Source organism: Corvus cornix, chromosome 11, assembly GCF_000738735.6.
Source record: "Corvus cornix cornix isolate S_Up_H32 chromosome 11, ASM73873v5, whole genome shotgun sequence".
In the NCBI taxonomy this organism is placed as follows: domain Eukaryota; kingdom Metazoa; phylum Chordata; class Aves; order Passeriformes; family Corvidae; genus Corvus; species Corvus cornix.
Genome location: NC_046341.1, coordinates 8,750,579 through 8,765,772, shown reverse-complemented (window position 1 = coordinate 8,765,772; position 15,194 = coordinate 8,750,579). Strand labels below are relative to the sequence as shown.

General features: G+C 45.7%; 1 protein-coding gene across 3 annotated transcripts in view; it reads right to left on the bottom strand.

Annotated features, from left to right (window-relative positions):
• Window positions 1-1,262: 1,262 nt before the first annotated feature.
• HSF4 (heat shock transcription factor 4) overlaps window positions 1,263-15,194 on the bottom strand; it is a 32,803-nt gene continuing 18,871 nt past the window's right edge. For all 3 annotated transcript variants that reach the window (XM_039558154.1, XM_039558155.1, XM_039558156.1), the window contains 8 exons: window positions 14,079-14,143; window positions 12,299-12,398; window positions 11,443-11,567; window positions 9,458-9,682; window positions 8,076-8,181; window positions 6,703-6,768; window positions 5,048-5,135; window positions 1,263-3,945 (listed from right to left, as the gene is read on the bottom strand). In XM_039558154.1, coding sequence (XP_039414088.1) covers window positions 3,749-3,945; window positions 5,048-5,135; window positions 6,703-6,768; window positions 8,076-8,181; window positions 9,458-9,682; window positions 11,443-11,567; window positions 12,299-12,398; window positions 14,079-14,143 — 972 coding nt within the window. In that variant the 3' untranslated portion in view covers window positions 1,263-3,748. The remainder of the gene's footprint in view (window positions 3,946-5,047; window positions 5,136-6,702; window positions 6,769-8,075; window positions 8,182-9,457; window positions 9,683-11,442; window positions 11,568-12,298; window positions 12,399-14,078; window positions 14,144-15,194) is intronic.

Genomic DNA, 15,194 nt, shown 5'->3' with positions numbered 1-15,194 from the left:
CATATATTTTAACTTGGTGTTTTATATTTTAAGTCCATACGTGTGCACATCATAGCAGATGGACGGACTCCAATGACAAATGGAGATTGCTTTGTGATGGGATATTTTACTGATCTAATATTCCTCAACATTTTGATTGTTTATGCCTAAACAGATGCAGAAATAGCATCCCTGCACAGAAAATCTGATTTTACCTTTTAGGGCATCTGTAATGAAATACACTTATATCTGCTACTTTTACTGTTTTTCATTGAGATGTGTCTCAGGATCTGGATTTTGAGTGTAGCCAAGTTTAGGTGAATGTCTTTTTTCATGTTTCTATACATCTCTAATAATTTGTAATAAATAGAACTGAACAGTTCTTGTAGGTATGCAAATTTAAAGAAATAAAATATTGCTGTGGGCTTGTTGAAGATATGTATTTCCTATTATCTGGGCTTAGGTGCCATCTGGTGGCAAGAGAACCAGACCTCACAGTAACACAGAATAATTGTGAAAGCCCTCAGAGAGGACAACACAATTGCTTTCAATTTCAGCCGTTTTCCACCTTGCACAAGCTAAAACATGCTGGCAAAAGCCTCGGCCTCCAGGACAGGTGGGGGTAAGCCAAGGGCCTGTGGAGCACAGGCACAGGAATCTGCTCTTCAGAAAGCTGCAAATGCTGCTACCAACCTGTATGAGTTCCATCCTAAAAAAGTAGCTGCTTCCTTTTCTGACAGAAAGCTGGATAAGGACTATTTTGAGGGCTTTGGGTTTTGCATTTTCCATGCTGTTTTTTAGTGCCTGTCCTGGTATCCGCTTACTACACTAAACACAAGTAAGCAGAAAGGACCACATTATGTTTGCAAACAAAAGATTTTAAAAAATAATTCCAGGAGTGAAGTTTGAGTTCTGTTACCTCTGAAAGCAAGAAAAATAGGACAAATGGGGAAAAAAAGAGCATCGAGTAGTTTCAAGAACTATAGACTCTTTTACTGTGATCCTGATTTTACCAGCTACATCCACCCTGACTGGCATTTTAGTTGGAAGAATTCAGCAGCTTTCCGAGCTGTGTTTACTTTGCCACGTTTTACATGGGAGGTCCCCCCAGCCCCTGTGTGTGCACACAGTGACCACAGCCCACCAGTGGGCCCTACATGAGCTCATGGGGGAATCTTCTGCATGTTTAAAACTGATTTTCGCTTGTCACTGAGGACTTGGGAAGGAGAAAAGAAGTAAGGGATAGACGAAAGGAGTGAGAGAAATGCCAAAGTAGGACTAAATGAGAAAAAGGAAATATGTTTAATTAGTGTCTTCTGTAAAACTTTACAAATGTACAGCATAGTGCAAAAACGCAGTCTCAGCACATCACCTTCAAGTAAAATTAACAATGTAAAAAGCTGAGGAACACAAGCTTCACAAGCCTTTTTCACAAGAATGGCTCCCAAATTCTCTTCCTGGAGGTTCCTCTCTCACCATCAAGCTCCAATCTCATGTTTATAGTAGAGCAAAAAGCCTAAAGAAAACCCCACGAACTCTCCTGAGAGGCTGTTCCCCATGAGCACAGGCTGGAGCTTGCCCTGTAGGACACGGCCTGAGATGGAGCCAGGGCCGAGCTGCACCTGGCTCTGCCCACGGGGTCATTTCTCAACCCCAACCAGACAATCCAGTCGGACACAAGCGTGCGCCCAACCTCAAGCATGTGACAGGCTCCATAAAAATACAGGAAAACTACTCAGGAGCTTGAAGTTAAGCATGTGCTTAAATACCTTGTTGGATCAATACATTCAGTGTTAACATGACAGCAGCCTGGAGTGTGGCAGTTCAGAGAAGGATGTAAATCTTGAACATACACTGTCGGTGTCAGGAGACACCAGGCAGTTTTCAATTACCTATGAGAAAAGAAGTAAACAGAGTGCAACTCAATGACTTTCCATTGCTGGAAAGGGCAAAATAGGGTGGAAATGGGCTGATGTAGGTGAACTTTCTAAGCACAAATCTGTCAAAAAGAAAAACCTTGTCCAGGATACACTCAAGCACATAATCTAAATACCAGGCCAGTGGGGACTGCTGGAATTTCCCCTTTGTCCTGAACACAAAAACAGTGGCCAGGATTAATTCAGGAGCTCTCACAACCTCACTCCTGCACAAACCACATCACCAAGGTGGTGACAGAGCTCCCAGCATAGGAATCAGCTGGGCAAAAATGTGCTCAAAAGTGAATGTTTCTGAACTAACACGTTTGTTCACATAGTGATAAATGGATGGAGGAAAGGGCTGTGACAGGAAGGTCCATTTAAAAAATGCTCATCTTATTGAGCAGATTTTGAGCCTGCACTTGTCTGACTGATTAGCTACACTGTGGGGTGGATGCTGCTTGACCACAATGCTCAGAAATACAGTTCATAACCAAGAATTGTCATGGCAATGAAGGCAGGCAGAGCGTTTCTTCAAATGATACTGGCACAGCTTAAACCTCCCTGTCTAAGCCCTTAGGAGGCCTGAGTTAATTGAATTTCCTGGGTCTGTCCTACTGCATTTGGGTAACCTTCCTAAGGAAAAGCAACTCAGGTAGCAGATACTGAGATAAATAATACGTTCTCATTAGAACTACAGCATAAAAAACAAAGCTCTGCTTTGTTGAGAAACTCAGTTGTCAGAAACCACATGGATGGGGAAGGTTAGTTCAGCCTTTGAGGCTGGTCTCAGATGCACAAAGGACAGAAGAAAAGTTTGTGGGACATGGTGGACTAACCCTTCTGCCTTTCTCCTACACTGAGCAGCTGAGAGTCCTTCTAAAATGGGAATCCAATCAATTAAACTGTTTAATCAGATTTTATACATCAATAAACCAACAGGCATATCTTCAGGGGAAATAGAACAGGTCAAAGCCAAGGAAAAAAAACATTGGACCGGACGTGGATTACTTAGCCAGCACCAAAACCCAGAGCATGCTCAGTCAGTCTTCTCTGCACATGGAAAATTGTGTGTGCAGGAAAGTCTATCCCTTTTCTATTTTATAACTATGGAGTGCCCTGCCTTTATGTAAGAGAAAATAAATTTGGGGCAAAACAAATCCCAAACAACAAATGCTCTCAACTCAGCATGGGATGTTTTGCAGCCTGTGATGGTCTGTCACTCCCCTAAGAGCCAGAGGCACATTCTTGGTGGGGTCACTCAGAAAACAATCTTCTACATACCCCGAGAGATCTTGTTCCTACTTACCCTTGGAGGATCAGGGAGAGGTACAGGTGCATCCCATCAAACTCAGAAAATGGATAAAAAATATTTTTAGAGCATTGGACTGGCATGTAGAACTATTTTCCTATTAAAAAACCAGCATCAACAAGGGTCAGGCATTTTAGCTAATCTGTGCTGCCCTGATAAAATCCAACAGTTTGCCATTGCAGACACTAGTCAGGATCACTATTTTATGAAGTCCCAGATGGACTTTCAAGCTACTCTTCACTTATATTTTATTAAAATATTAGAAATTTCTAAAGCATTTTCAAGGAAAAAAAAATCCTGGCAAGTTCTCACTCCCCCTCGGAGCAAGCACCAGAAGTAGTATTTTGTTTTAAAAAACACTGAAATCCAGGTGCAGGGAGGGTAATGCAACAGCTACTGACCATTTCCATCTACTCAAAAAAAAAAAAAGGGCACAAAAAGAAACTCTCTTGTGGGTTTCTGAGTCAGTTTTGTTTCTTTACATTCAAACCTGTGGATGCTTGGATGGGTGGGAGGGAATTGTTGTTTCTTGGAAGCTCAGTCACTGGCTGTTGTCCGTTGAAGAACTCAGGTTTAGAGGGATATCCCCTTGGACACCCACAGAGGACATGTAGGAAGCCATATTCTCAGAAGGAACATAAAGTGATGAGTTTTCAGGCAAGCTGATGAGGTCATTCCCAAAGATGGACTGATGGTCGAGGAGGAACTGCTGGGCACTTTCAAGAATGACATCTTTCCCTAGGAATGGACAGCAGAAAATTCAGCTTCTGGAAGGTAGGTTACCTGATTTTACATATGTGGAAATGAAAAGTGACAAATCCCCATTGCAACAGTGGCTGAGGAGCCTCACTCCAGCAAAATCACTTGGAAACACCTGAGTGAAACTTGGACTCACTCAAAAGCCCATTAAAACTAAGGGGAGTCTCTGCAGGTCACCAGGTGGGTTCTGCCTGAATGCTGAGATGCCTCACAAGTGAAAGAGGGATGAGCAAATGTTGGAGACACTGGGAAGAGGATGAGAGCAGCTGCTCTTCTCCTTCACTCAAGTACTGTCTTTCTTCCTCTTTGTAGAAGAACCAGAAAGGCTTTGCAAATGGGGTGCTCAAGGACTCTCTTCAGTGTACCGGGGTTTTAGTGCCTTTGAGAGCTCATGAAAGAGGCTGAGGCTGGAAGTCCTTGAATGACACACAATGAGTCAAAACTGGGGTGGGCTCAGGTGGCTACAGCACCAAAGTGGGGCTCACCAGAGCCTCTCTTTGAGGTCTATCCCAGCTGAACACACATGAACATACATCACGATTCCACAGCCAGGGCAACACTCCTGGATTCCTATCTAAGGTCAATGACACACTTTATCAGAGTCAGCAAGTGGGAGAAGATCAGCTGGACAGTTCCCTTGAGGTCTGCTAAAAGGTCTGGAGAAAGAGACACACAACCCGTGCCTCTGGCTGCCAGCAGCTACTGGGGCACCTCCTCTGTAGCAGGAGCCAGAGGAAACCCAGGACTGTACAGCTCTTACCACCCCTACCCATTGAGATCACCACACTGCTCTGAGGTGGCAATGAACAGGCAGAGAAAACAGTGGAGACACTGACAGTCATGATGTGCACCCATTGCAAAACCAATTCAATTCCATTTACACCTCAGTTTATCCCCCACCCTTTCCCACAGCTCAGGAACTGGCTTAGCAGCTGCTGTGGAAACACTGCTGACTGACAGTGGTGAAAGCAAAATAACAAACATGGTTTGCTCCCTCAAATGGCAAACAGTCAGTGCTGGACATCGTATCTGCCTGAACAACATCCCATTGCCAAGTCCACAGAGCTGCTGGTGCCCCTACCTGGGCAGGTGCTGTTGAAAGGTGGGTTGAACACTTTTGGGGGCAGCTCAGTTGCACTCTTCTCCAGATCCACTGTGAGTCGCTGCATCTTGATGCAAAAATATAAACTACAATGTACAATTATACAAAAACAAGGGAGCTTGTTAGAACTAGGCCGTGTCTGAGCACTGGTGCTTCACCCCACTGCACAACACCCACCAGGAACACAAGCCATCCTCCCTGCCCAGCCTCTCCTCCCAGCCTTACTGCACTTCACTAAAACAGCCACACCATGCACTCGCTCAAGGGCAGATCTGCCTGAAGGAGAGGGCTGTGGGAGGTGCAATCCCCTATTCAGCACTGGCTGATATGGCATGAAGCTCATGTCACATGAGGCTGATGTCACTGTGGCTGCCCTACAAAGCAAACCCACAGTCCTCCGCAGGCAGTAACAAGGAGGAAAGGGATTTTCTCCCCATTTTCCTATGACTGTCTTTAAAGTAAAACTAGCTTTTGCTTGCACAGTGCTCTAGGCAGAGAGCTCCTGCAGGTATTGCTTCCAGGCTTCTCTGTGCTCATGACTTTCTGTAGGACGAGCAAGAGCTCCTGGGAAATTCAGTGGGCTCAAGGACTGAACTATTGAACATTGCAGCCTCCTTTCCTGGCCTTTTCTCTCATGCAATTCTTTTTAAAAGGCGACAGCCCTTGCTTCCAAGACTTGCTAATTAATACTATTATTATATTATTATGACTATTTCTTCAGGCACTCTCCTTCCTAACACTCAGGAAGTGGAATTACCTAGTAAATTGAAAATTATCAAAACCTAAAAAGGATGTTGACACCATGAAGGAGGCTTAGGGACCTTTTGCATTTCATTAGAGTAGATTACACTTGGCTTGTCCATCTGTAGAGATGGCAGAACCATCCAAGCCTGCACCCAACTTGGCTGTCAGTGAGGGCTCTGAAAATTCACCCTCCATCACAAAGGAAAAAGAACCCAGCCATGCAACAATTCCAACCCAAATGCTTCTATGAGTCTACGGTTTCCTTCACTGTTTTTTAACTCTGCTGTTTCTGTCTGTGTCATTATCAATTCCAAACAAATACTGCCAAACAATTTCTCCTTGTTTCTTCATGTACGGGCATGCAGGAACCTCTGTTCTAATTGCATGGAATTTTACTGCTCCTGAAACATACAGGGATGGCTGCACTTTGTAAAGGCATATTTTATAAGGAGCTTTGGCACAAAGACACTTTATAAATCTATGGTATTAGTAGGATGTGACATTCACACTAAGAGAAAGTTTAGAGCAGCCAGCTGCAATTAAAGACTCCAGGACACCAACAGTCAGTCAGAGCTCGTCTCCAGACAAGGCCTGGCTGAGTGGGAAAAACAGGTCAAGAGTATAATACAACACTCTAATGCTGCCCTCAGGAGATGCCTACGTGCTGTGCTTTAGCCCAGTCTCCCCTCTGGTTATGAAATAACCTCCTCAGTTGTGCACAAGCTCTGCTTTGTGGTTCCATTATTATTTAGGCAAGGCGATCTAGGGGAAGGCGTCCCTGCCCATCGCAGGGGGGTTGGAACAGATGAGCATTAAGGCTGCCTCCAGCCCCGGCCGTTCTGGTGTTCTATGATTTTTATTACCATATCTCAGAAACTCACATCTCTTACCGGGGGCAGACTGGCTTCCATTTCAGTCAAATTCCACTCACTCAAAGATAAATTGGGATTAAAGACCTGTTGGGAGAAAAATACAGTTAGGGCTCTGAAAGGTGTAATGGTTTGTGATTCTCATGCCCTCCCCTGCCTGCTGGAGGGTGCAGCCCTGCTGGACTGTGGGCTCTTGTGCTGGTCCAAGAGCCCTGCTGCCTGCCAGGGGAGGGACAGCACAGACACCCCATGCCACAGTCCTGTCACAAACCAGGGCAGCTCTTAGTGTCGCTGCACACACACAAATCAAAGCCCTTTTCTGCTGCTCTTGAGTCCTAGGACACTCCCAGATTCATACGATTTTTAAAAGCATTCCAAAATTTAGTAGCAGAGGGCAGGTTACTGTTGCATCAGGGCTTTGGCAACAATTTCTTGAGAAGTCTGAGCAATTTGGGAAAAGGAGCTGTTGATCTGGGGCCAGTTTTATGATTCATTCTCACTCTTGTGACATAAGTTGCACAGAGAGAGAAGTGTGCCAGTAACAGGAAAACACTTCCTAATGAGAAACAAGAAACAGAAACCAACAGTCAGTGATAGAGCAGGCCATTAGAAAAGCTCTCTGTAAAGTCAAAATCAACCACAGACGCTTGGGAACTAACTTGAAGAGAATAAGATTGTTTTTTTTAAAATGCTTTTTCATTCTGTTTATCCACGCAAGCTCACAATGTGCCTTTATCTGAAGCACCTCCTCAAGGGAGCATGTATTTGACATATCGATTCTTTCCTTACAGAGTTATTTGATTATTGGCAAAACCTTTCATATACCAACTATATGTACAACAGCAGAGAAATAAACAAACCTTCCTATTTCTGCATGTCTGCTTAAGAAAAAGGCCACCATCCATTTCTAAAGAAGGGTGAGCACTGAGACTGACAAATACCTCAGCAGAGAGAGAATTTTACATTGGCTACACTTCCCAGAATATGAGGAAAAGGAGAAGGTCGGAAAAGCTAAAGACAATCTAGGAATATCTAAGATGTAGAATATGCACAAAATAAATTAAACCCTACAAAGCAATTACCAAACTAGCTAGAGAGTCATATTAAACCTATTTTACATAAATGTGTCAAGTCTCACGTTGATTTCTTTACCAAATGCACTGTGTTTTGTGTGAACTCCTAGAAGTTCAAATATGCATATTTAGAAAAAAAAAAAAAACATAATTTAAAGCTGAAATCTTATGAGCAGGTCAAAACAGAGCTGTGACTCCACAGGCTACATGTGGCAGATTAAATGCCACACGAGAACAAGCAGCACAACCTGATTCACAGCCCAAAGGAACCTCTGTGAACTTCACAGCTCTGTTTGATGCAGCCCTCCCGGCAACACTCACATCCAAGAGGCTGGCAGGCTCCAGGCTGTACTGCTGGCTCCTCAGCAGCAGCTGCAGCCCTTCTAGGCTCCAGTCGGTGCCCTCCAACGGGTCTGAAATATCTGTTCTGAGAAAACACAAGCGGAAATATTGCCACGAAGGAAACTTGCATAGATACATACAGATAGCAGGACTGAGCAGCCTTCCAGAAGGATGTTTATGTTTAAATCTCATTTTGAAAATCAAGAGCCCACTGTCAGCCTGGATTTTGCCATGTAACTTGGTTTAATCCCAGAAGTACAACTCAGCAGAGCACACAGGGGACTGGGCAGATGGTAAAACAAGTAAGACAACCCGTCTCCTGGGTGACATGTGGTTTGGGGATGGATAGTCTGTGCACATCTCCTCAACACTGGGAGAATTAAAGCTTTCCTTAGAAGAAATCTTTTTAGAGATGTACTTGGAACCAGAACAGGCTGCATTGCCATTCTCCTTGGTCCAAGATGCCTGAATTACTGGTAACTAATGCTTTTTAACGGAGTGACTTTTAGCTGCAGGCATTCACCCTGCAGGCTGCATTACTGGAGACATTCAGCTAAATGAGCAACAGTGAGGCCCTGCTGTTATTAAACCCCTCAAAAACTATTACAAATTTCTCTTAAAATCAAGTCTTTAAAAAAAGGATTATTTTTCTTCTAGTAATATGTTTTTAAGCATCCAGTGGGTTCAGAAGGAGGAATTTGATTCTCTGTAAGGACTTAAAGGAAAATGGAGGCTTTTCTGATAACTCTATTGAGTGTTTTGGGTTTCCCTCCCTCCCAGTCCTCCTTACATGGCTGGAGTTGCTATCGAGAGTGAACTGAAGTTAAGTTTCACATCATCCCCACAGCTGCACCATGCTTTCCTTCTGCTGGTGAGGTCTCCTGGACACTCCCCCATGACACGGGTGCTGCTGGGATTTCAGTCTCAGAGCACAGCTCTAGAAGTGGCTCACTGGGACCACCCTGGGGCTGATCCTAATGACACAGTGCCAATCCCCCCAGCAGGGGTAGCACAGTCCAGAGCAGGCCTGCAGACACAGATGCTGGTCTGGGCTCCAGCTGTCACTCGGACCTTGGGCAAATCCCTCTCAATGCAAAAAGCCTCTTCCTGCTCCCACAGCTCTGATGCACAACCTCTGACAGCTCTTCCTCTGCTGGGCCCTTCAAGCAAGTGATCCACATGCTCCCTACCTCTGTGAACTGTCCCCTGGGATTCAAGGGTCCTCTGGCAGGTGCCACAGGTACAGGATGGAGCTCACCAGGCTGCACTTGGCAACTCGAAGTCACCCTCCCTCCCCACCCTGGGAATGGGAGGAGAGGGCCATGAGCAGGCAGGGCCACAGCTCTCCCTGCTCTCCTCACCTGTCCAGCAGTGCCCTTCTGCCTCTCCTCTCAGGTGGCTGGGAGGTCCCTGGTGGGGCTGCACCACAGCTGCCTTTGCCTTCCAGGACAGACTGAACCATGGCCACCGGCAGCACCGGGGGCTCGGAGCAGGCCCGGCAGCCGGGCAGGGGCACATCGGGCTCCGCGCTGGGTTTCACTCCAGGGCTGACTGGCTCTTCCTTGATCAGCATGAGGCACTTCTCCCTGCATCAGAGACAAGGCTTGGCACCACACACAGCTGCTCTGCAAAGGCCTCGTGCTACTGGGAAGGGCAGGAGCACAAGGCATTGCTTCCACTTCCCATCAAACTGCCCCAGAAGGTCTTTCCATTTCCTCAGGTGGGCAAAAGAGGCCAGCAGCCTCTCTTTCTTTTCAGCAAGCTCCAGAAACATGCTCAGCTGGAGTATCTGCAGTCACTTCATCAGTCACAGCTATAATAAATTTGCTCCATTCAATTGTTTTGCAAATATGGAAGATACATTTCCATGCACTGATCATTTCTTGGGTGAGTGTTAGGGACAGGTTAGAAGGTCACTGGGCTACAGAGATTCCCCCAAAATAGAAAAGTCTCATCCTAGAGACAGGAACGGGATCAGTAAGACCATCTCATACAGGAGTTAGGATTGGACCAGCAAGCACTCTAAAGATCCCAATGAGACAGCTCAGGATCTTGTGGCCCTGCAGGACCTGAACAGAGGTTATTGAGATCTGACAGTCCTAGTCAGATGTTTTACTTGGTTGGAAGCAGAGGTTTGCCTTTTTCCATTGGGAGAGGCACTCCATGTTATCTCCAGAGGGACAAATGACAATGAAGTTTTGTTTAGAAGCATTTTGTGTGTAAAAACCTACTCTATGTTACTTTAGGGGACTTTAAATCTCCCTGTGAACCTGCACAGCTGGAGTCAAAGTGATAAAGGCACAGAGATCAACAGGGATGGTATGTGACACTACAGCGCTTTCCTCAACATTCCTTTCAGATCATCTTCTCGTCTCATGGGTCCCAAACTCCTACCAGAAGCTCAGATGATTTAGGAAGTACCACACCTGAGCTGATTAGGGCCACGGCTGGCTCAGATGCCCAAGTCGTGCAGATACAGCACAGATCAGAAGCCACCAGATGGCACTCAGTAATTAGTAGAAATAAGCAACTTAACTTGAAAGTTATATTCAAGATTTTCTGCTTTAGAAATGGCTTCCAGGCTTGTTTTTTTTTTTTTTTTTAATCTGAAGCTCTTTACATGCTTCTAGTTAATTTTATGGCTATGGTTTCAATTATGCAACAGATTTACAGGCAATTTCTAGAGTATAACTGCCTTACCTCTAAGCCTGAGAAACTGTTTCCATGATTCATCTGTCTACTTACTTTCCACTGACATAGCTTTAGCTATTCTGCTACTAGCCCTAAATACACTGCATGTCTGTGGCAGGAAGAGATAAGCATTAAAATACCTCTGCATTCAGTTCTTAAGTTACTGGGGCCTTTTCACAGAAAAGTTGTCAAACATCGGAAGTTGTTGTGATGCAACCTTTCTGTTCTCATTAGCAGATAGATGTACAATTTGATTGTTTCTTCTTTGCCAAAGCCAAAAGGAAACCCTCCTTTCTCTCTCTCAACAAACCCAACAAGTGTTAGTATCTCATTATTTGATTAAGTGTGAGACAGTCCCTGTCTTGAGGACAAAATATAAAGAAACACGCACTATTGCTCAAAGAGGTGAGTGGAAGTTTTCGGCATGAAACTCAGGACTTTGTTTTGAAAGTTATGCTGTTATTACCCCCCTCTAATCCTGAAAATCTGACCCACTTTGCAAGCTGGAAAAAAGTATTCCATCCCATATCTCTATAGAGATTTGTGAATCAGACAGAAACTTGGGTAGAATTACAGCCACGAAAAACTCTTGTGAAGAGTTGCATAAGCATGCTCATACCCAACTCTCCCTGTTTTTAATCACAAGCATGTTTACCTGTCATTTTCAGGAGGGGATTGCATATTCATGATGTTGGAAGGGGATGCTTCAGTAACATCAGATATGATGGGTCCTCCAGCAATTGCAGGGCTGTTTAAGCAAGAGGCAGGCTCTGTCGATGGCTAAGAGGAAAGCAAAAACCATATAGATTTATCCTTCTGACCCCAAAACAAGTCTAAGGCCCTATCTAAGATGGTTAGGGTTTATTCAATGGGACCTTGAGTCCTCCCTGTACAGAAACCAAGAAAGCTTTTACCTACTATGCAGCATTATAATTTCCTCTCACTACCAACCGCACAGAGGTACAGGTGTGAAATAAACCCTGTGAAGTGTCAGCAACCAAAGGGTTTTACCATGTTTGACAATTTGCCTAGACTGCTCAGCTTCCTCTGGAGGGAAAGATCCAACATAGCCCAACAGGGCAGTATGAGCCTCTCATGCCAGCTCACGTATTTTAACTGCATGACAGAAGTGTCTGGTGTCTGCTCTGATGATGGTGGGGATCCCTCAGAGGCTACAAAAATCCAGGTCTGGTCAGAAGGATCATAATACTGACTTCTATAACTCACTTCTTCTTCTCTTCCCTAGAGATGAACCAGGCTGGGGTAACAACATGGAGAGTTCAGTGTGCAGGGTCTGCCTTCCCCCACCAAAGCTCATGGCCTCCCTCATGCAGGCATCCCTGAAACTGGGGAGCTGAAGGAGTTAAAATGTCACCCAGCTTGGCAAACCTCATCTCTTCACTACCAAACTCTTGCCAAATGACTTACTCCATAATCCCTACTGTTGCTTCAAACATTTTCGCCCCTGGCCAAAGCCATCGCCCAGAGCTCGGAGGCGGGGGTGAACCTACCGACTGTATGAAATAGGGGTCGTGGAGGGGCTCTGCAGACAAGTGCCGGCTGAACTTGGACACTGGTGGAGCCGAGATCCCATTGTCAAGCATCAGAGGTCTGTGAAGAGAAACAGGTTTGTCTTCCAGCATGTACTGACAGGCTCCTGGTAGCTTGTACACAAAACATCTCCCAGCCAAGGGCTCTCTCTACTCTGGTTTTCCTCGGCTGTAAGAGTCTTTCTTGTCCAGTGTTACAAGCAAGGAAGGCTAACAACAGTTTTGGAGGAGGTTCCCATTTAAAAAGAGCATTAACCAAACAGAGAAGGGAAGGATGCAGACCTGCCCATCCTGCCCAAACCTACCCAGAGCCCCCAGGCAGCACTCTGCTCTGCACCACGTAGCTCCAGGCTGCACACCATCCTTTGCTGCAGCCGTTTAGAAGAAAGGCAGAAAAACACAACTGTGAAAGATAAAACACTAAGGATGCAGATATAGACACAAGAGCTGAGGTTTCTGAAAGACAGACCCTTGTGTTTCCAAGGAAGCAGGAACTCAAATTACCTTGCACAACACTGCAAATTGCAGCTGGGTTGTATGAACTGTGATCCCTCATCATAAGGGGGTCAGTATAGTTGCTGTGCAGGTAGTTCTTGCTCTTTTGCCCCTTTCAGCACAGTTTCTCACTAATTATTTGCTTTTTTTCAAAAAAGCAGTGGTCTAAGACATTTCTTAGGCTGCAAAGCTTTTACAGGGAGGGCACAGCCCTGACCATGGAAAATAGGGGTCAGATCTGGCATCTCATTTCTCTGCTTGCCCAGTCTACTGGAGGAAAATTTCCCCGGTCCTGAACCTCAGCAACTCAGCAGCTGCTATTCTCCCCTTGAGCTCTTTCCTTTGCTACCTGCAGTGTTTAGCCCTTCCAAGAGGCTCAACAGAGAGGGTAGGCAGAGATGCACATACCCTGCTGGCTTGTACAGATTATGGGCTCCTTCATTCAATCCTGTGTTGCCTTTACAGTCCTCACAAGAGGAGTCAGCCAAGAACAAGGACACTGACTTAATGAAAATTGACTCCTTTGAGCAGCAGCTTGTGGGAGGTCTGGCTCCTTTCTCTGCAGCATGGAGAAGTTTCTAAGTTGTCAAAGGCCGCAAGGTAAAGGTGGGAACTCGAAGTAGGTCCCTGCCCTCAGCAAATTCCACTCTGGAGTCTCTTCCCCTTCTTTAGATCACAAGCACCACAGGGCAAGAAAGGCATAGCTGCTCTCCTGAAAGGCACTAAGCTTCCTCATTCCAGTTGCTCTATTCACTTGCCTTAGAGAGCCTATCTAAAGATACCCCTTAGCTAAAGTTTTTCCCCACCTTCCCCTTTGTAAGGCCTGCAGGTTACACACCACCAAGCCAGTGTTGGATACACACCACATTCAGTGACTGTGGGTCAAACTGAAGGTGTTTGTGGGCTGGCTGGGCCCAGCCCTGCTCCTACTGATGTCAAGTGGCAAAACTGGAACCTGTAGGACCAGCAGTGGTGTCCTGCCCTTTAGCCTACCCCTAGTTAGAGTTCCCATCTCCCACTGCGAGCTGTGTTCCCCAAATAAAGGTCACGAGCTGACACGGTGCTTCTCTAAAGAGCCGTGAATGGGGCATGTCAGCAGGTCTGACTCTGCACTTCAGCCCATTCATTTCCCATCACCATGGAGCCCGGTCCGGTGACCGCCTGCCTGGGCGAGCTGAGCTTGTGCTTTTAGTGAGGGGGCAGCATTATGCACCCGTGAGCGTGTGCACCACACAAGGGTACTTACAGCTTCCTCTTTATCCCAGTGCTGCTGGGGCTTGATTGGAGCTGGCCAAACAGAAACTGAATCAGCTGTCAGGAGAGATCAAAATCCAGTGTTAATCAGCAGAGTGATTCAGCACTCCCTGCTCTCACAGCCATTCTTATCTCACACATTCCTCCCTCTCAACAGCACCCCAAAGCTGGGAGCAGCCACAGAATATGGGAGCCAAATTGCATGAGACATTGAAGCCTGAAACAAAAATGAGCTGTCCAAGAACTCAAACAGCTTGCCTGGCTTTCATATGCTCAGCACTTTCTCTCTCCACTTGGTGCATGAAGAACTTCAGCTGGTCCTAGCAGACCTGTGAAGTGCACATGCAAACATTCCTAGGCCTGGAGTTAGGCCTGGAGTTAGACCTGGGTCCATTAAAGTTTTCAGAGACATTTTGAATGGGTGCTGTAAAGTCTGATAAAGACTCTGCAAGTGACAGAGGCAAGTCGCTACAGGAGAGCCTGGATGGAGGTCTGAGCTCTTTCAGTTGAGTTTTTCAGCTCTGTGAATTTCAGTGTTGATATAACAGGACACTAAAAAGGAAGCAGAGTAGCTTTAGAGAGGAATCACTTAGCAACATATTCCCAGGTCAGCTTGAACTTAATGCTCTGCTTTGACCTCCAAACAAAGAGAGCATTATTATTATATATCACAGCTGGCTCTTACTCATTGCTCAATATAACAAAATAAAGTTGCATAAAAGCCTCTACAATGAAGTGTGTGGCTGGTCCAGCCTCAGAGCTGGAGAAAGGCTTGACAGCCTCGTGCATTTCTGCCCAGTCTTATGATTCCATGATGCCACGTGAGAGTCAGAACATGGGGACTGGGATATGTGACGTGCTCAGTCATGTCAGCACCATCTAGGAATCACTGGAGAGGCCTTTTCTATACTGGTCATGCTAGATTTTAAGGGAGATGGTTCTGCAGCCTAAAAGGTTATACAGTAATCCCTCACCTATACCAGTAACACCAGAAAATGTAATAGTTGCTGTTACATTCCCCCAGTGGGGCAATGGGTGGCCAATTCTGCAGCTTCGGTGCTGGCAGGAGTGGGGCTCCTCTCTTGTACAAAGGGAAGAGGAAGATCTG